Source organism: Hyperoodon ampullatus (genome assembly GCF_949752795.1).
Source record: "Hyperoodon ampullatus genome assembly, chromosome: 4".
NCBI classification, from domain to species: Eukaryota; Metazoa; Chordata; class Mammalia; order Artiodactyla; family Ziphiidae; genus Hyperoodon; species Hyperoodon ampullatus.
Window position 1 is genome coordinate 80960217 of NC_136917.1, and position 21507 is coordinate 80981723.

The 21507-nt window shown below is 35.0% G+C and overlaps 1 protein-coding gene across 8 annotated transcripts in view; it reads right to left on the reverse strand.

Moving 5' to 3' along the window:
- The window catches only part of AP3S1 (adaptor related protein complex 3 subunit sigma 1), a gene marked incomplete at both ends in the record, with an annotated part of 67370 nt that overhangs the window by 26183 nt on the left and 19680 nt on the right, over positions 1–21507 (reverse strand). For 7 of the 8 annotated variants that reach the window (XM_079702946.1, XM_079702943.1, XM_079702945.1 and 4 more), the window contains 2 exons: positions 12825–12936; positions 16297–16388. The exons of the other annotated variant lie outside the window; for it this stretch is intronic. In XM_079702946.1, the coding sequence (XP_079559072.1) occupies positions 12825–12936; positions 16297–16388 (204 nt within the window). The remainder of the gene's footprint in view (positions 1–12824; positions 12937–16296; positions 16389–21507) is intronic. 8 annotated transcript variants of the gene reach the window in all.

Genomic DNA, 21507 nt, shown 5'->3' on the forward strand with positions numbered 1-21507 from the left:
GTAATGTTGTAAACCAACTATACCTCAATAATAAAAAAAGTACACAAATCATAACAATGTACAACCTGATGAATTTTCACAAAGTAAGTACACCTGTGTAACCAGCACTTAATATTCAGGTGTTAGACTATTACCAGCACTGTAGAAGTCCTCTCATACTCCATTAGGCAGCTATCAACATCAAGGGTAACTACCCTGCTTTCTAACATTAAAGATATATTTTGTCTATTTCTGAACTACTATTGACCCTTGAACAATCTGGGCTTGAGCTGTGTGGGTCCAATGCTGCACACATGCTTAGAAACAAGTTTTTTTCAATAAATATAGTACTATACTACCCATGGTTGGCTGAATCCAGGGATGCGGAACCCACAGATACAGAAGGCCAACTGTAAGGGACTTAAGCATCCACGGCTTCTGGTCATAGCAGGTCCTGTAACCAATTCCCGGCAGATGCCAACTACCATACCAAGGGACAACTGTGTATTTAAATGGAATCATACAGTATGGAACCATATGAGTGGCTTCTTCTATTCATTGATTTGTTTGTGAGATTCATTTATTTTGTTACATAATATTAGTATAACAGTTCATTCATTCTTGTTGTTATACAGTGTGCTATTGCAGAAATATACCACAATGTATTTATCTATTCCACGGTTGACAGAAGTTCGGGTCCAGCATGGGGCCATTACAATTAGTAATGATACTAATTCTTATATAAGTCTTTTAGTGAACATACATACACATATCTACTGAATGTATACCTAGAGTAGAATCACTGGGCCATGGAGCAGATAGGTTTTCAAAGTGATTTTCAATAGATTTTCAAAGCAATTATAAAAATTTACAATCCAGGGACTTCCTTGGCAGTCCAGTGGTTAAGACTCCACGCTTCCAATGTAGGGGGTGTGGGTTTGATCCCTCTCAGGGAACTAAGATCCCGCAAGCCGTGTGGCGCAGCCATTAAAAAAAACAAATTTACAATCCAAATCATAGTATATGGGAGTTCCCACAGTGCCACATCCTTGTCAGCCCTGTATGTTGTCAATCTTTTAATTTTAGTCATTCTTATGGGTGTCTGGTGGTCTCTCATGGTGATATTCATTTGTATTTCCCTGAAGCCTAAAGAGACGGACCACCATTTCATATTTACCATTTTGATATCCTCTTTCATGATGTCTATTCAAGACTTCTGCTCATTTTTCTGTTCAAGACTTCTGCTTATTACCTGTCTTTTTCTTATCGATGTATAGAAATTCTTTACATAGTCTAGATACAGTCCTGTCATACACACATATTACAGATATCTTTTTCTACTCTGACTTGCCTTTTCATTCTCCTAATAACATTCTTGGAAGAACAGAAGCTTTAAATTTCAATATAGTCCAACTTATCAGCTTTTTTCCTTTATGGTTAATCTTTTTTTTGTCCAATTTAAGAAATTTTTGCCTACAGCAAGGTCAGGAAGATATTCTCCCAGAAGAAAATAAAAGCTTCATGGTTTTATTTTACATGTTTGGACCAAAGCTATCTGGAATTAATTTTCGTATGTGGTGTGAGGTGGTCTTTCTTAATTTAAAATCATTATTAAACTTAGTATTCAGAATAAAGTTTCCAGTATGGCTTTATTTTTTCATGTTTACTTTTTCCAGATCCACTGGTTTGACTACCCATATACTGTAGCCATTCTTTCTTAACCATCAGAAGATGACTATCTTGGTGAAAATGCTGTCTGAATAGTTTCCCTTCACTTATGTATTACTTACGAAGGATCAGTGGAACCCACTGAACATAGACTACATTTGACAAAGAGAGAAAAAAATTTCTTGGTAGCATTGAATGTGCCACTGGTGAAATATAGTGTGTAAAAAGTATGAGCTGTCTATAGAGGTAGTATAGCAAAGTAGTGAGGAAACCAGAAAGACCTGGCTTCAAATTCCTCCTTAGCTACTACCTAGCTATGTGAGCCTAAGCGTCACTTAACTCCTCCAAATATCAGAACTATAAAATAGTTATACATCTATCTACCTTTCTGGATTATCTTAAAGGTTTAGTTAAATAATTTAGATAAAGTGTTGAACACTGCCCAAAACACATCGACTAAACAAAAGCCAGTACTATTTATCTGGCTGTTCAAAACATATGATTACAAAATTAAAACAGAAAGAGAAAATTCTAATTCTGCTAATAAACACTGATATAAAAGCAAGGTAACTACATACTGTGGTGTCCAAGTTTTTGGGATTTGCTTACTAACTTAGAAAGAAAAAAGGTTGTTAATATTTAAAACAGAACAATACCAAGTATGAAAAATGTAAATACTTTTTTAAAAAGTGCCCTGCAGCAATATATCATTACAACTACATGTTCTTAACTTAGGGAAAGAATGCTTAAGATTTAAGGCATTCAAATGTTAAGTTTGGATGAAAACTTAAAAACCCACTTCAAAAAACTCTCCATTAATTTTCTTTTGAGTTAGCAAGAATTACTTAACGTAATTAGAATCTGGAGCCCCAAGGTAAATATACACTGATGATTCGTTACCTGGACAAGGTCAATACAAAACTAATAATCTACAAACTGAAGTTAAGAAATTAAGAAAAACAAATTAATGGGCCTTGGGGGTTCTAGCCAGGACAACCAAAAAATAATAAAACTGCTGTTGCATTATATTTCACAAAGAGAAACATAAAAAGACTAAAAAACTAGAAGCAACATGGTACATGGCACCCTCTTGTGTTTCATTTTTAAATGATAAAAGTTTAAAGTCAATTTCAATATAACTGTTATCTACTAAGTAGCTACTCATTAATCTCTGGCCTTGGAAATTCAAAGGCTGGTGGAAGAAAAATTACTTTTAATTTATTAAGAATAATATTTTAAGTTTTCCTTCATTTTAAATAATTTTATAGTTTTTCAAAAATAAATATAGAGATATTCAGAAAAATGACACATCCACATATAAACAGAGTCTCCCTTCCCTGTGCCCTTCTATCAACAAAATTTCCTTGTGTTTCCTTTATCTTTAATTACAAATCTATATCCCTGGATCACAAAGGGTAACAGGAATCTATTCCAAAGCAGCTTAGTACTTAAGAGTACTTAGTACTCTACTAAAATTCCAGCTTAGCCTCTGACTATGAAATCTAGGGCAAGTTATTTAATTCTAAGCCTCATTTGGGTATAATAATAGTGCCTATGCCATGGAGTTGTTTTAGTGATTAATAAATATAAATGGCTTAGAACAGTATCTCACCAAAAAAAGTACTCAATATATTTTAGCTAGTATTATAATACTATACACAGATGCAAAAATAAAAATGTGCACTAGATAAAATAAATGCCACAAAAATATCCTTAAGCAATATCACTTATTTGGCAGACTCTTCTTTAGAGTTTCTAGGGAAAAAAAAAAATTTCTGGGTTTGGGGAATTCTGTTAAATTTCAGGAGGAATTGCTCTTACTGTTTCTAATCTATAATATTAAATAAAATACGTAAATGTTAAACTGACATGTTATAAGACAGGAAAAGTCTTAAGCCCAAGAATAGAAGGCATAAATTTAGGAATATGTCAAGAGATTAAAAAAATTTTTTTTCAGTCAGCAGCAAGATGTTCTAGAGAGATACTGGCTTAGCTCAAGTAAGGAATCAAAAAATACCACTAAAAATGTTCCAAGAAAGCTAGGGAACACAGACTGAACTTAAAATCAGATTAATTAGCTTTGAAGAACAACTATGAATACAGCACTGTTGCATATAATATTCAGAATCTTTAATGTATGGTGTTTAAGGTGTGTAAGTAGCACTCAGGCTAGCCTATGACTGGATTCTGAACTGGATTTCCACTAAACCTGACCTAGACACTAATGTGCCAGTGATGACGGATATTTTTCTAACAGTAAAAATAGAGACATTTATTGTGCATTTACTATGTACCAGTTAATTTAGACATATTAAACTCTTGACTTCAATATGAAAAAATTAAGAGTTGATAAAAGGACTGTCTTCTATATTGATGTCATAATGATTCTTTAAGAGTTCTTAAAGAACTCAATGATTCATATTGTGTGATTTATTTCTATTTTTTAAAATAAAATTTTTTTAAAGTTTAAAAGCTAACAATGATAATAGCACTTATTGAGTATATACTATTATGGCACTGCTATTGTTCCAAGTGCTTTAAATAGATTATTTTATTTAATCCTTCACAGTAATCCCATAAGGCAGGTACTTTTTATCAACCATCTGCAGAAGAGTAATTTAAAGTACAAAGTTAACTAACTACTAGCACAGTTAGGTAGGAGAGTCCTCACTAAAATCCAGAAAGTCTCATGGCAGAACCCACACTCTTATTCACTAGAGATACTCCCTCCAACAACAACAAAAATCATCTTTTATTTTTAATGTAGTAAGAGGTGATTATTCAGAAAATTTAGAAAATACATAAAAGTGTGAAGCAAAAATTTTAACTGTCCATACTTTTATCACCTAAATTAACAACAGTATTGTGCAAAGACTTCTTGTACTATAGGAAATTTAATTACATTGTAGTCTCTCCATTAAAGTGACTTAATATGATTTGTATGTTGGATTTAGACATCTAAGGAAGAAGTAGGGTTTTGAATTTGTAAGGCTAATATATCAAATACTAATTTAGAAAATGAAAGTAGCCTCTGAATTATTTCTTTTGGTGCACAGAAGCTACTCCAAGAACATTTAAAAAACTCATATTGACATCAATTGTTAGAACTCCATTTAAACTTCCAAGCAAAAGTTGACTTTTTTAATGGTATTTGGCCTTGAAAGATATTCTCTTGTGTATAATTGAATATGGTACAATTGGTATCTTGAACAGACATAAAACAAAATAAAATGAATAAAAATCTTAGCTTTTCCTTACAGAATATCAACTAATAAGTATAGAAAGCATGATGGAAAAATCACTATTTGGCAAACACCACAATAATTCTTTCAGGCAGGAATCATCAACAGATGCTAAAAGTAATGACCAAATTATGATTAGAAAAAGGATATTTATATACTCAAAATTATTCCCCATAGGATACTTCTAAGCACAAAGGGAAAATGGAAGTTTAAGTAGGTAAACCTGGCAGGCACCTCATTAACCAAGGAATCAGAATAAATATCACAAGTAATGGGGTAAAATGATATCATGTATCTCCTGAATATGATGCACTGAGAAGGATATAACATCACTTGTGATATTCAAAAATACATAATCCAAATTTAATCATTAAGAAACATCAAATCCAAACTGAGGAAAACTCTACAAAATAACTGGCTAGTACTCTTCAAAGGATCCAGGTAAGAAAGACATGAATGGAAGACAGATGAAGAACTATAACCGAGTAAAGGAGACTTAGGAGATAAGAAAACTAACACTATATGTAACCTGAATTGAACTCTAAACAAGAAAAATTACATTAATGGGACAACTGGCAAATTTTAAATAAGATCTGCAGATTAGATAATCATATTCTATCAATGTAAATTTCATGATTTTAATTACCTACTTGAGGTTATGGAAGATGTTAAATTTGAGGAATCTGGATGAAGATACGGTATGCAAAAATTCTTTGCATTATATTTGCCACTTTTCTAAGTCTGAAATAATTTCAACATGAAAAGTTTTTTTTTTAAAAGAAGAAAATTTTTGAAAAACCAAGCTCAAAAGGAACTCTTCTCCTCTATATCCAACCCCTCCCTGAAACCTACTATTCTACACTGAGAAATAAGGAATTCATCATAAACCAAAGAAAAATACCAACATAACCTGAGTTTTTCACTCTCTCAAACCTACTTTGAAGGGGAAAAAAATAAATTTTAAGTTACTTCTAGCTCCAAAACTCTGACTTTAAGTACTTGAGTTCCAAAATACTTTCTTCACCACTATAAAGTAAGTAATAACAATGTGTCTGCTATCTTCTAGGCCCTGTGCTGACTGCTTTATATACGTTAGCTCCAATTCTTATAATAATGCTGGCAAAGTAGGTATGAATATCAACATTTACAGACAAGAAAATTGAGGATGAATAAGACTAAGTAATTTGCTCAAAGATATAGAACTGTTAGATGACATAGCCAATATTTAAACCCATACCATCTAACTCCAAACACAATAATGCCTCCCAAGAGCACTGATGAGAGGTCAACAAAACATGTAAATTAGAATGGTAAGTATCATCAAATTGTTACCTGGGTTTATCACTAAGAAGAAGCAATGTAAATAACTGAAAAGTGAATTATTACATTTCCAATGACTGTAAATCAGACTTTTCAACAATGAAAATAAGATAGGAAAAGGATTTTAAGAATGCTGAATCGAGCTTCCCTGGTGGCGCAGTGGTTAAGAATCCGCCTGCCAATGCAGGGGACATGGGTTCGAGCCCTGGTCTGGGAAGATCCCACATGCTGCAGAGCAACTAAGCCCATGCGCCACAACTACTGAGCCTGTGCTCTAGAGCCCGGGAGCCACAACTACTGAGCCCGTGTGCCACAACTACTGAAGCCTGCGTGCCTAGAGCTCGTGCTCCGCAACAAGAGAAGCCACCGCAATGAGAAGACCACGCACCGCAACGAAGAGTAGCCCCTGCTCGCTGCAACTAGAGGAAGCCCACACGCAGCAATGAAGACCCAATACAGCCAAAAATAATAAATAAATAAAATAAATAAATTTAAAAAAAAGAATGCTGAATCACTCTAACAGTGTCCGATTCAAATTGTTTATAGAACTATTTTTTGGTTTCTTACGTATGTAAGAAACAAATCTTATTAAAAACAGAAGTTTTTAATACTCTGGTAACACAGTATGGTGTAGTAAACACCATAGAATTTTCCTAAAATGATCCTGGGCATTCACTCTGGATTGCCTGGAAAATAAACAAATTGGGCCAGGGCTCTCTCTTTCTCCAGCAGGAGGAACTGCACCAGAACTCATCTCTCCATGGGACCAGGGGTTTATCCCACTCAATCCTCCAATAGGTGAGCTGCAACTTCCCACAGTCCTCAAGAGCTGGTCGGCGAGTTTTCCCAGGCAACTCTTAAAGACACGTGGCACCTAAACGTGTATAGCTCAAAGCTTAAGTAATGTTTATGCCACCCCACTGACAAGGATGCTTTCAATGAGCCTACCCTTGCAATAAAAGAGAACAATGATGTGGAATGGGAGGGGTGAGGCTTCTATTGGCAAATTATTCTATGTTTAGTAGTATCTACATCAGTGCAGCTTCCTATGAGATAGTAGGAAGATCAGGGGATCTTTCTTAAGTATGCTTGGCTTACAAGTTTCCTCAATTAAGCCTATTCTTATCACATAATTCTATCACAATGCAGAATTCCTTCCAAGCCATCAAAGAACATATAGGATAAACAGATTCACAAATTCTTGTAAAAATGAAAAAGAAAAATAAAAGGACTTCTTTACCCAATTCAGTTTGTGTACTAATGAAATTATACGCCTTCCTTATAAAATACATGCTTTAATGATAATGTTAGCTAAAAACCACTGACTACTTCAGGTCAGTCATTTAGCGACAGGCTTCACATACACCATCTTTTTTTAATGCTTTCACATGTTCTATGAGTTGGTATTATTATTATTATTACTATCTCCACTTTGCAGATGAACAAAATCAGGGTCAAAGAGGTTAAATAACTTGCCCAAAGTTATATAGCCAGTACAGAGAAGGGCCTGAATGGTTTTAACCACTACTACTTTGCTTTAATTCACTGATATTTCTAACAACTCATGAGGTCTATAGGCAGCATACTGAAACAGGCATACTTTACAGGTGAAAAATGCAAGGTCCATTAACATTAAATGACTTGCTCAATATCATACTAAATTAACACTAATAGCAATAAGTAAAATAATTTCACAAAACTCAGTCTAACGCTCAGTACTGTAGTACTGACAAATGCTATATACATAACAGCTCTAATTTATATACATATTCTAACACCATGGTCAAAACATATCTTTCTAAACCTAAAGATAAGTTTAGTTGTTAGTCCTCAATTTTTTCCTAACTATAACTGAACAAGGCTGATGCTGATATAATTGCTACATGTGATACAGAAAACTGTTACAAAATTTGGAATTATCTAGTGAACTTTTATGCCTCCATATCAGCGTGGCAACTAAATTAATGAGGACAATATGACTGCTTATAAATAACTCAAACAACCAACATTAATATTTAATTAACTTCTATTCTCACTCTGTAAATATTTTAACACTTCCAATGACAACATGCTATAACAGAAGGGACTTCAAAAACGGCTAGCTATCAACTCTGAAACTAGCTGATATTGTAATCAATATCACATTAAAATAGTACACACCAGAAACAAAAAAAGATTACCTTTTTTCCCCAACTAACAAAGAATTAAAAGCAAACAAACAGAAGTTGATTATTCAACCTGGTGACATACTAGTATAATTCCCACATGGAATTTACTAAGAATTCCTTCTCTCAGATTTTATATAAGGTAAGAAGTCAAATCTGGGACAATACATACATACCTTAGAAACACAAAACCTTTGGATAAAAATATAAGCTTCTAATGATCATTTGAATTATATCATTTTTAATGTTCAAAAAAACAAATGATAAAATTCAAAACTTCAAAAAATTCAAAAAAGTTTTTTAAAAAGTTTTAATTCTAGATGATAGGAATATAGGTATTTATTGTTTTATCCTTTGTGTTTTTCTGTATTTTAAACAGTTCTAGAAATGTAAATAAAAGTAAAATACAAACATTCAAAAAAAACCAAATGAAACTGTGTTTAGTTATCACATGTTGATGTGTACTAAGTTTTCTTGACCCATTCCCTAAAGAAAATACAAAACCAAGAGGCTTTGGTCTAAACTCTCTTGATTTATAATTTTCCACTTTTATTATATTTCTCAAAACTAGAGGATGGACAAAGCAAGAAAATCAGTTCTAAATAAACTCTGAATAGCTGTTTCATGAAACAGAAGCAGAAACAATAAGCTACTCCCTTCCATCTTTGTTCACTCAACCAATGTTTTTCAAGTGCCTGACTTATGCATGCTCAGCACTTCCTCTTAAGTATTTAATGATCTGTAATAGCCACCGGGGAAAGACAGCAACTACAGAACTTCCAACATGTTCAAGGTAGTGACAGAATTCATCCTTGTAAGGTAAATTACAGAAAGTTTCTTTTTTTGTGACATGATAGATCAACATGTAATAACTCAATAGGATCTTCTTAAAAAAACAGCTCAAGCCTACGTTAGAAACAGGACAATAAGACAATCCTCCTGAAATTCTTTTTACTGTATCTTATTTAATATCAAGACAAATTACCAACATTTCAAATAATAATGGCTAAAAACTTTTGCAAAACACAAGACATAGTTTCCATTTTCCACAAATACATGATAGAATTTACTTCAGATATGATGTAGGATATTTGTTTTTTGACAACTCCCCATATAATTCCCTACTAAGATATAACAACCACGCTATCATAACCATTAAGACCAGCAACAGCATCAAAATAATAATCGATGAGGGGAGAACAATCTAGGTAGAAAGATCAGCAAGTACAAAGGCTCTGAGGTAAAAGCATGCTGATATATCTGAGGAACAAGGAGGCCAGTGTCGATGCAGCAAAGGGGAAAAGAGTAGAAAATGAAGTAAGATAAACAGTAGGGTTCAGCGAGGGGAGTCAGATCATGTGAGGCCTCATGGGTCATTTATAAGGAATTTGGCTTTTACTCTTAGTGAGAAGGGAAGCCACTGAAGAACTCAAAATGGAAAAGTATAAAATGTAACATATTTGAATAGTATCACTCCGGCTGTTTTACTGAGAAAGGAAAGGACAATGGAAGCAGGAAGACCAGTCAGAAAACTACTGACATAGTCAAGAGCTGATGGTGGCGTGGACCCATGTGGAGGCAGTGCAGAGAGCAGTAAGTGGATTCTGCATAATCAACAGATTTGCCAAAGAAGAAGACGTAAGGGAGATCAAGAAACTAAAATGAAGTAACTAAAGTAGTAGGATGCAAACCAGGTATCCTAGAAGCCAAGTGAAGAAGATATTTCATGAAGAAGAGAGTAATAAACAGTCTTAATCAAATAAAGGAGGACTGATGAGAACCTTTGGATTCAGCAACAGTAGAGCTGAAAAACCTGATTAGAATGTGTTCAAGAAAGAATGGGAGAAGAAAAATTTGAGACACTGCGTACAGAAAATGTTTTTAAAGTGTTTTGCTATAAAGAGAGGGAAAGAAATGAGGCAGTGGCTGGAGAAGGAAGTAGGGACAGACTTTTTTTTTTTTAAGATGGAAGAACATATAAACATATTATAGACTAGTGGGGATGATCTAGAAGAGAGGAAAAAATGATACTGAAGAGAGAAAAATGATAGAGCAATGAGGAAGAAGTAAACTAGTATATAAGCGGGTGAGTTGGCCTTAGCTAGGAGCAAAGTTCATTCATCTCTTATAGAAGAGAGTACAAGGACACAGATACAGAGTCTGTAGAAGTTCCCTTCTGAATGCTTCTGATTGCCTAGTGAACTTGGAAGCTACACGTTAGAAGTGCTACAGGTTTGAGAGGGGAGGAGAATGTATCAGCAGTTGTCTAGGAGTGTGGGAGAGTGAAATGACCAGGGAAATATAACGTGATTACTGGGTAGCATTAAGGAATCACTGAGGTCAGAGATCATGAATTTAAAGTGAGGCCAGCATGTATGGTTATCTTTTTTTTCTCTAAGTATGTTCAGATGTGTGGATTCAGGCAAAGAGCTGAGTATATACAAGTCTATGATTATCATGATTGACCATGGAGTTTAAGCTAGGCAAGGAGAGTAAGACATCAGGAGGATCAGGGACAGTGAGAAGATAGATTTAAAAGAAAGAAGGTCCCAAAGACACACTGAAAAGATATAAGGAACACAGGAAGAGAATACAGGATTCTGGATATAAACATGTCTATTTTTCTAAAGCTGCCATTTATCTATTAATAAACATTGAACAGTTCAAAAATGTATAACTAGGGCTTCCCTGGTGGCGCAGTGGTTGAGAGTCCACCTGCCGGTGCAGGGGACATGGGTTCGCGCCCTGGTCCGGGAGGACCACACATGCTGCGGAGCGGCTAGGCCCATGAGCCATGGCCGCTGAGCCTGCGTGTCCGGAGCATGTGCTCCGCAACAGGAAAGGCCACAACAGTGAGAGGCCCACATACCGCAAAAAAAAAAAAAAAAAAAAAAAAAAAAGTGTAACTATACCTAAAAAACTGTCAATAAAAATTTTTATCCTCAAAAAAAAAAAAAAACCAACAAAAAAAGGGACTGAAGGTCCCAATGGGCTCAAAGAACTGTTGGAGTAACAGTAATTGTGATAAAAGATGAGATGGTAGCAGAGAGTGGAAACTGTGAAATTAAGATGATGGAGGGACTTAAGTCTGGATAAAGACATGGTCCAGAAATGAATAGTGAAGTAGGGTAACGGGCAAAATTCATTGGAGAAGAGAAATTCCAGTTTGAAGATACCAGTGTATTGAATGAACTATCCACATGAACGTTGAAATAACCAAGAACTATAACACAAGTAGTACTGGAGTGAATGTCAGTGAACTAAGAAATAAAATCTGTTAGGAGACAATTCTCCATGGGTGTTCCATTCCTGCACATCATGTGAACAGAGGTACTGACTGCCTTTATTGTGGATTATCTTTTCAAGCAAGCTCGTATAGCCAACAGCCCTGGAAAATAGATAGTGTTTCCCTCCAAAGCAAAGGGTAGGTTTATCTATACTTTGCTTGGAAGATATTCTCTTCCTCCAGGACGTGGGCAGATATGCTTACGGTCCATTATAAAAGATTCCAGTTCACTAAGCTTGGGCTTCCTCTCCTATAACTCAATCCGCTGTGTGTGCAGGTCTTACCTGCACCTTATCAAGTCACACTTTAGGAACTGGGACTTGAGTAACCAGTGTAAGCAAATGCTGTCACTTTGACTACTGTTTTAGCTGTCAGAAATAAAGTCCTTGGTTTCTGGCCCCAAAATCTCCCATCTTCTGTCAGCATCCATGACACTGTGGTAGTTAACTTGTTAGCTTGCAGGTAGAGTAAAATCTCAGACCACTGAAAGTTTTTGACAAAATATCCAATGAATAGGGAGTGGGAATGAGAGATTACTGCAACCGGATTGGTAGAAGTAGGTATAGTTTGAGAACATGAGATAAAGTCTGGAGATATTTTAGAAGAGAAAAGGGTCTGGAAAATGTAATGAGAAGCAAAGAGAACACCCTCCAGACTCAATGGTATGAAGAAAGCAAAAGAGAAAACTGCTACTACTACTTGAGAGGGTGGCAGGTAGTTTCATCAGGGAAGCCAGATTTAACCTACAGCAAAAAGGTGAAGATAATATTAACAGAAGAGGTTGAAGATAAGGAGAAATTTGCTGATGACTGACCTTGAGTTCCAGGGCCATTATGAAAGATTTTCAGGAGATAGAAAGGGGTGGGTTTGGGGGTTAGATCTGGATACATATGGTAAAAGACCCATGAGTGTTGGGGTTCTTGTGGTGACTTACATGAACAGGAAAAAAGGGCATGAGGAAATCAGTTGCAGTTAGTCTTAATTAGATTAAATGACTGTGCTTCTACATCCCTCATCCCGCTTTTATCCACCCAACATCTACTATGGAACACTTATTTCTTACCAAACAAAACATCATTTTAGAAAATTTAGAACACAGAAGTTTTAAAAAATTGAAATGCCAAAATTGTTGTTTAAGACAGTAACAGGCAAGTGTTAACTTACTTGAATTAGATCTAAAATGCCAAGTTCACTTTCTGAAGAATCCACACAGAAGACAAAATATAATGTTGCATAATGTCTATAAATCAGTTTGTTGTCAGATCCTCCAATTAATCTAAATGACAAAACAAAACAATTGGAATGTTATATCTACAAAATGAAAAACATTTTCATTAGTTCAAGAAAACTGACAATTTGTTTAATACCTTCTATAAAAAGAAAGGTAACATTTAATGACATAGCATTCAAGTGAACTAGATGGTTGTTTTCTTCAGAGAAGTCAAGTAAAAGATGCCGATGCTTAACATTAGTTCATTCATTCATTCAATTATTTACTGAGTACTTACTATGTGCCAGGTACTGAGAGTGGGTAAGGAGCAATAAACAAACAAAGAAAATATTATCAGAGTGGAAGGGACTACTTAGAGAATCAAAAGAGGATGATGCCACATTGATGGATTTGCTACTTCCTATTGTGTGTTAAAAGAGTTGATGTTTAGACTGAGATCTAATGATAAAGAACCTGCCATGAAAAAATTTAGAGAAGAGCATTGCAGGCAAAGGTAGACTAATAAAAAGGCAATTTCATCAAGAACGAAATATCTGTGTTCAAGAAAGAAAAAGAAGGCCTGCGATCAATGAAAGATTAGCAAGCGATTAGGTCAGAGAAGTAGGCAGAAATGAGATCATAGGGCTTTTTTTTTTTTTTTTTTTTTTTTTGTGGTACACGGGCCTCTCACTGTTGTGGCCTCTCCCGTTGCGGAGCACAGGCTCCAGACGCACAGGCTCAGCAGCCATGGCTCACGGGCCCATCCGCTCCGCGGCATGTGGGATCTTCCCGGACCGGGGCACGAACCCGTGTCCCCTGCATCGGCAGGCGGACTCTCAACCACTGCGCCACCAGGGAAGCCCCATAGGGCATATTTAAGAGCTTACTAGATTTAACTCCATAGGTCACAGTATGTTACACAGCTTAACACTGATTATCAACTAGGAAAAAAAAATGACATTTCTTCTTAAGTTTTGGACATATTTACCATCAAGATCTTCTCCAAAAACACATTTTGTTTTGGAATATAAATGCAAGAAAACTGAGCTAAGAGATACTCAATCCTTTTGCCAAATATTTTTATTTATGTTGACTGGAATTTCAGAGTTTTAAAAATAATAATTCAGGAATCATTACAAACACCTTTTATTTTTCTAAATACAGTTTAACTGTTCCATAGTTAAGTTTACAACAATTCATTCACCTTCTCAAAAGACCCTTTAACACTAACGAAACATAAAAAAATCAAGGCTAAGTATAATCAGAGCTAACTGAACATTCAAACAAGACAAAGGAAAATAACACCTATTTCTTTTTTTTTTTTTTTTTTTTTTTTTGGCTGCGCTGAGCAACATGTGGGATCTTAGTTCCCGATCAGGGATCAAACCCATGCCCCCTGCAGTGGAAGCATGGAGTCTTAACCACTGGAGCGCCAGGGAAGTCCCTATTTGTCACTCAATAAAAGTAATACTAAATTCACAAGTTTTGTAGAAACAACTTCTCTAAGTATACACTCATTATTTTTTATTACTTTATATCCTCTAATACCAAAAGTGAAAATGATCTTTGACAAGAATTAAAAACTCCTACTATCAGAAAAGGTACACAATTTAAAAATATGTACAAGCACTTTAAAGATTCTCTGAGTTGTATTTATAGACTATCATTGCAACTGTTCCTTGAAAGGGACAGAAAGCAGCAACAGCAGACTCTACTTCATCCTGAATCTGCAATTTAGTGATTATCTTAAATTTTTGTTTGGATCTGCTTTAAAAGAAGACCAAACTTTTGAAAACTGTAAGTTTCAAAATGACAATTAAAGTTATTAAAAGAAAACAAAATATTAATATAAGTACACGTTTTGTTATAATTTCATCTTTATACTATAGTACAATACTGATTCAAATTCTTGTATAGAATGTAATACACGACATAAAAGCTACAGAATTTTAGAAATCCTTAGTCCAAATATCTTATTTAACATAAGAGGAGAAAACTGAGGTACAAAGAATTTAAGTGACCTAACCAAGAAAACCAGCTTGTTAGTAACAAAACTAGGACTAAACCAGATGTGTAGCCTCGTCTCTGATGCAACATTTGCTTTCTACTTTTTGTAAGGTTGGAAAAGAATAATTACAAACTCAAGTCATACTTCCTAGTTCAAACAGTGCCCTGGTTAGACCAATCAATTTCTTGCAGTGTGCTGGGTGATTAATTTCGTATGAGGTTAGAAGATTAAGGAGCTGAGATAAAGGGAAACGATGGTAATGGCAAACACAACTCAACTACAGTTTAAGAGAGATAAGTAAAGTACAATTAAAATACAAAAACAGAAAGCAAGTACATCTGTCTCAACTATTACATTGGAGGCCTCGAGTTAACAGCAAAATTTACAAATCATAGGTGTGTATTTGCAAATTTAAGGGCAGCATGATATAACCTTTCAAGAAATGCAAGTAAACTTTCTACATGATAAAAAGTAATTTATAGTCAGGTTAGAATGAATTCTCTATTATGAAAACTGTTTTTCATAATATGCATCATACACCTTAAAAATACAGAAAAGTTTAAGTTTCTCAGACTAATCTCTGATTATTCATAATGAGGTTCAGCTAAAGTTTAGTTTTTGAATTGTCACTGAGGAAATATCTTGTTAAGAAATTAAACATATAAACACGGGAAGGAATGTTTATGAAATTATTTGAGAACAAATTATTTTCATGAAACCCATTAATTTAAAACTATTTACAACAGTTGGCAAACTAATCATAAGCAATTTTTATTTATTCATTTTAAAAATAGAAAAGTCTTAGCTGAATTCGAATCTATCTAGACACACATATATTAGAAAAGCAGACGTCAGAATTGATCATAATATAAAATAAAGGGTGCTATCTAAATTCTTATGAAAACAGGTCCATTCAGCCTAAGGAGTACTCTGTAGTCATTAAAAAGAATGAGATTGCTTTAGATGGGTTTATATGCAGAGTTTTTCAAAGTATAAGTGCAAACAAGCAATATGAAAACCAGCATACATGTGTGATCCCATAAGTAAAAATTTTTAAGGTTATACTTCTATATGTTAGTGCAAAATTAATTTTCTAGAAGGATACACAAGAAACTGGGAAGAAGGACTAAAGCTGGAGGAGGAAGACTAGGTCTAAATTTTATACTTCCATGTAATGTTTGAATTTTTGCCATATGAATATATTACCTTTATATAAAATGCCTTTATAAATTTTTAAAAGAAAAAGATTAAATATCTTCAAAAAATTATTTAAGTTAGATTTATAGTTAACATAAGCGGCAATTAATTCCCCCAATCCAATTAATCAAATTAGGAAATTTTAAGATAAAATGATTAAACAGTATATATTTTACTCATATAGTCAAAGATTAGAAACGTCCATGAAATGCTTTACTTACAATCCTCCTTCTAGGAAATTACAAACATTTTCATCTCTCTTAGATACCAAATGGAATGTCTCCCTGATGATTTGCTGTTGTGTATCTTCACTCTGAGAAAGAATAATTCATATATGTTAGGATCTAATTTCTAGGTTTAACAGCATTATAAGAATTAAAAAAATAAAAGGTAGTAGTATCTGTCTGGGAAATTCATCTAAGAGTGCAGTCCTTGGAGAACTAACCTATCATACTTTAAAAGAAACAAAACTTAACATTTTAAAATTAAAAACAAAACAAAAAATCAGCACTTTATAGTTTATCACTTCAATAAAACTTATTTGTCAGCTTCAAAAACCAACAAGAAAAATATCAGACACATGAATTATAGACACTAGTAAAAGGGACACTAGATATTAACTAGTCAAAGCCCGTTGTTTTACAAATGAGTAAACTGAAATAAAGAGATGAAGTTAAATTCACCAAGCAATTCATATCCCAGTAAAAAAGAGTCAGCTTCTCAAACACTGCAATAGAAAACTGGGCAAAATCATGTACAAGAATTTCACAGGAAAGAAAATATGATGGTCCATAAACAAATAAAAAGATGGTAAACCTCTTTAGTAATGAAGTGAAACACAAGTTAAAGTAACAATGAGATAACTCCACATGTACCATATTAGCAAAAATGTAAAATTATGACACTATCAAATGCTGACAAAGATGTGGAGTCAAAGAAACTCATCCTACCAGTGGGAAGGTAAGTGGTATAACCACTTGGGCAAAAAGTTTTACAATCCAGCACTCCACTCCTAGGTACAATGATAACCCATATGAAACCATTGTTTCATTGTTTTTTGTTTTTTTTTTGCAGTACGCGGGCCTCTCACTGTTGTGGCCTCTCCCGTTGCGGAGCACAGGCTCCGGACACACAGGCTCAGTGGCCACGGCTCACGGGCCCATCCGCTCCGCGGCATGTGGGATCCTCCCGGACCGGGGCACGAACCCGCGTCCCCTGCATCGGCAGGCAGACCCTCAACCACTGTGCCACCAGTGAGGCCCGAAACCATTGTTTTTGAAGGTCAAAAACAAAAGAAAATTGGTCAACTACATATACATAATAAATTCTTCACCTGTATAACAAGAAGCACGTAGAAGAATGTTCATAAAAGCACCATAACAACAACAAAAAGCTGAAAACAACCCAAATGTCCATCAACCACACATAAATTATGGTACACATTTTTTAATTAATTTTTTTTTTTTTTTTTTTTTTTTTTTGGCTGCATTGGGTCTTCATTGCTGCGTGCGGCCTTTCTCTAGTTGCGGCAAGTGTTGTGGTGCATGGGCTTCTCATTGCGGTGGCTTCTCTTGTTGTGGAGCATGGGCTCTAGGCATGCGGGCTTCCGTAGTTGTGGCTCGTGGGCTCCAGAGCGCAGGCTCAGTAGTTGTGGTGCACGGGCTTAGTTGCTCCACGATATGTGGGATCTTCCTGGACCAGGGCTCGAACCCATGTCCCCTGCATTGGCAGGCGGATTCTTAACCACTGTGCCACCAGGGAAGTCCCTGTGGTATGCTTATAAAATAGAATCCTATAAGCAGTAAAAATTAAATCAGTTTATACCCATCAATATGAATGATTCTCAAAAGTTTAATGTGGAAAAAAAGAGTTACCACAGCTCAAGTTGCCATTAAAAAAATACCATAGACTGAAGGTTTAACTAACAGAAATTCATTTTCTTACAATTCTGGAGGCTAAAAGTTCAAGACTGAGGTGCCAGCATAGTTGGGTTCTGGTGAGTGATCTCTTCTTGGCTGGAAGACAACCACCTTCTCACTGTGTCCTTACATGTCCTTATGGGGAAAAACAGCAAGAACAGGTTCTCTGGTATCTCTTCTGGTAAATGCACTAATCACATCATGAGGGCCCCACCCTCATAATCTCATTTAAACCTAATTATCTCCCAAAGTTCCAATCCCAAACGCCATCAAATTGAGGGTTAGGGCTTCAAAATGTGGATGTGGGGGGTACACAATTCACTCTACAGCAGGGGAGAAAAGTAAGTACCAGAATGATATGTAATCATTCCATTAGTATAAAATTCAAAAACAGGCAAAACTAAATATTACGTAGTGACAGAAATTTGGGGGTGATAAAAATAAAACTATAAAGAAAATCATGGAAATGATTAACAAATTTCAAAGGATTAGTTTCAAAGGCAGAAACAAAACTGTCAGTCACAGATGAAAAGATTTTCCACATAGAAAATCTAAAATAATTTACACAGAAGTGCTGTAATTAGTAAAAGGTTTTATTAAGAACACAAAGAAAGACATTATATAAAATTCTACTGCCATTCTAACCTTCTGCAATTATGAGTTGTAAAATATAATTTTAAAAAGATACCATCAAAAACCATGCAGTGCCTAGGAATAAAGGAAACAATAACAACAAAAAATGCAAGAGAAAATGTAAAACTTTACTGAAAAAATTAAAGAATACCTAAGTAAGTAAAAAAATGTACAATGCTTATAGACTGAATGAGTCAATATTATAAAGATGCTCAATCTCCCCAAAATGCTCCAAAGACTTAAGGCAATTCTAATCAAAATCCCAACAAGGGTGTAGGGGGAGAACTTGAAAACCGGATTATGACTCCAAATATGACTCCTCTCATGACTTACATATGAAATCAGAGGACTAGAATAACAAGACACTCTCAAGTGGAATATAAGAGGACCTGCTGACCAGATTAAGAATTATTGTAAAGCCACAGTAATTAAGGCAACATATTGGTGCAGAAATAGGGAAATTGACTGATGGAACCAGAAACACACCCACATATAAATATAGTTATTTAATTTAAAACAGAATACTCACTACAGATTAGCAAGGATGGAAGGGCATTTCCATAAATGGTGCCAGGATAAAAATTTTTCTTTTGTTCTAATACAATGAACTTCTAGCTCTCACATACTCAAAAATCAATCCCAGATTGATTAAAAATAAATGTCAATAGTGAAGCTACAAAAATTTAAAAATATAATACAGAAGAATATCTTTATAACATTGTAATAGTGTTGGACTTTCAAATAAGACACAAATAACGATAACCATAAAGGAAAAGGTTGGCAAATTTGATCACATCAAAAGTAAGCACTTATTTTTCTAACTTTATTTATTTTATTTTTGGCTGCGTTGGGTCTTTGTTGCTGCGTGTGGATTTTTCTCTACTTGTGGCGAGTGTGGGCTACTCTTTGTTGCGGTGCATGGACTTCTCACTGCGGTGGCTTCTCTTGTTGTGGAGCATGGGCTCTAGGCGTGCAGGCTTCAGTTGCTCCACTGCATGTGGGATCTTCCTGGACCAGGGCTCAAACCCGTGTCCCCTGCATTGGCAGGAGGATTCTTAAGCACTGTACCACCAGGGAAGCCCAGTAAGCACTTTTAATGCTCAAATGACACCAGAAAAAAGAATTAAGAGAGCTACAAACATGACAAACATATCTGTAATACATAAAAACTGACAAAGGAATAGTTGCTAGCATACATAAAGAACACTTAAATGCCAGTAAGAAAAAGATAAACATCCCAACAGAAAAATGACTTGGCAAAATATAAGACCTGGAATACATCTAACTAAGAAGTTTCTGTATAGCAAAGAAAACCATCAACAAATAGGTAACCTGCTGAATGGAAGAAAATATTATATACCTGATAAGAGGTTAATATCCAAAATATATAAAGAACTTATACAACTCAGTAGCAAAAATACAGAATCAATCCAATTTAAAAAATTAGGACAGAAAATCTAAATAGAGATTTTTCCAAGGAAGACATACAGATGGCCAAAAGGTACATGAAAAGATGCTCAACACCACTAATCATCAGGGAAATGCAAATTAAAACCACAATGAAGTATCACTTCACACCTATTAGAATGATTATAAAGATGCTAAAAATAATGAGTATTGGCGAGGAGGTGGAGAAAATGGAACCCTTGTGTATGTTGGTGGGAATGTAAATTGGTGCAGCTGCTATGAAAACCAGTATGGACGTTCCTCAAAAAATTAAAAATAGAACTACCACATGACCCAGCAATTCCACTTCCAAGTTTTTATCTGAAGAAAATGAAAATACTAACTTGAAAAGATAAAAACACTCTCATGTTCATTAGGACATTATACACAATAGCCAATATATGGGAACCACCTATGTGTCCATCGGTGTCCATGGATGGGTAAAGAAAATAAAATGTGATGTATATAAAGGCAAACCTTGGAGATATTGAAGGTTTGGTTCTAGACCACAATAAAGCAAATATTATAATAAAGGGAGTCACATGAATATTTTGGTTTCCCAGTGAGTATATGTTATGTTTAAGCTATACAGCAGTCTACTAAGTGTGCAACAGCATTATGTCTAAAAAAATGTACATACCTTAATTTAAAAATACTTTATTGTTAAAAAATGCTAACTATCATCTGAGCTTTCCATGAATCATAATCTTTTTGCTGGTGGAGGGTCTTGCCTCAGTGGCTGCTGACTACCCAGGGTGGTGGCTGCTGAAGGTTGGGGTGACTGTGCCAATTTCTTAGAATATGACAACAGTAAAGTCTGCCTCGCTGATGGACTCTTCCTTTCATAAAGAAGGAATCATGCAATGCTGCTTGATAGCATTTTACCCACAGGAGAACTTCTTTCAAAATTGGAGTCAGTCCTCTCAAACCCTGCAAATACTTTATCAACTAAGTTTATGAATTATTCTAAGTCCTTTGTTGTCGTAACAATAAACTTTACAGAATCCTCACCAGGAGTAGATTCTATCTCAAGAAATCACTTCTTTGCTCATCCTTAAGAAGCAACTCCTCATCCACTCAAGTTTTTTTATCATGAGACTGCAGCAATTCAGTCACATCTTCAGGCTCTGCTTCTAATTCTAGTTTTCTTGCTATTTCCACCACAGCTACAGTTACTTCCTCCACTGAAGTCTTGAATCCCTCCCCTGCAAGTCATCCATGAAGGCTGGAATCAACTTCTTCCAAACTCCTGTGAATGTTGATATTATGATCTCTTCTCATGTTCTTTTGATTATGATTGACTATGATTGACTATGATTTGACTATTGACTATGATTCTCAAGAATCATAATGTTCTTACTGGCATCTAGAATGGTGAGTCCTTCCCAGAAGGTTTTCAACTGACTTTGCTCAGATCCATCAGAGGAATCACCA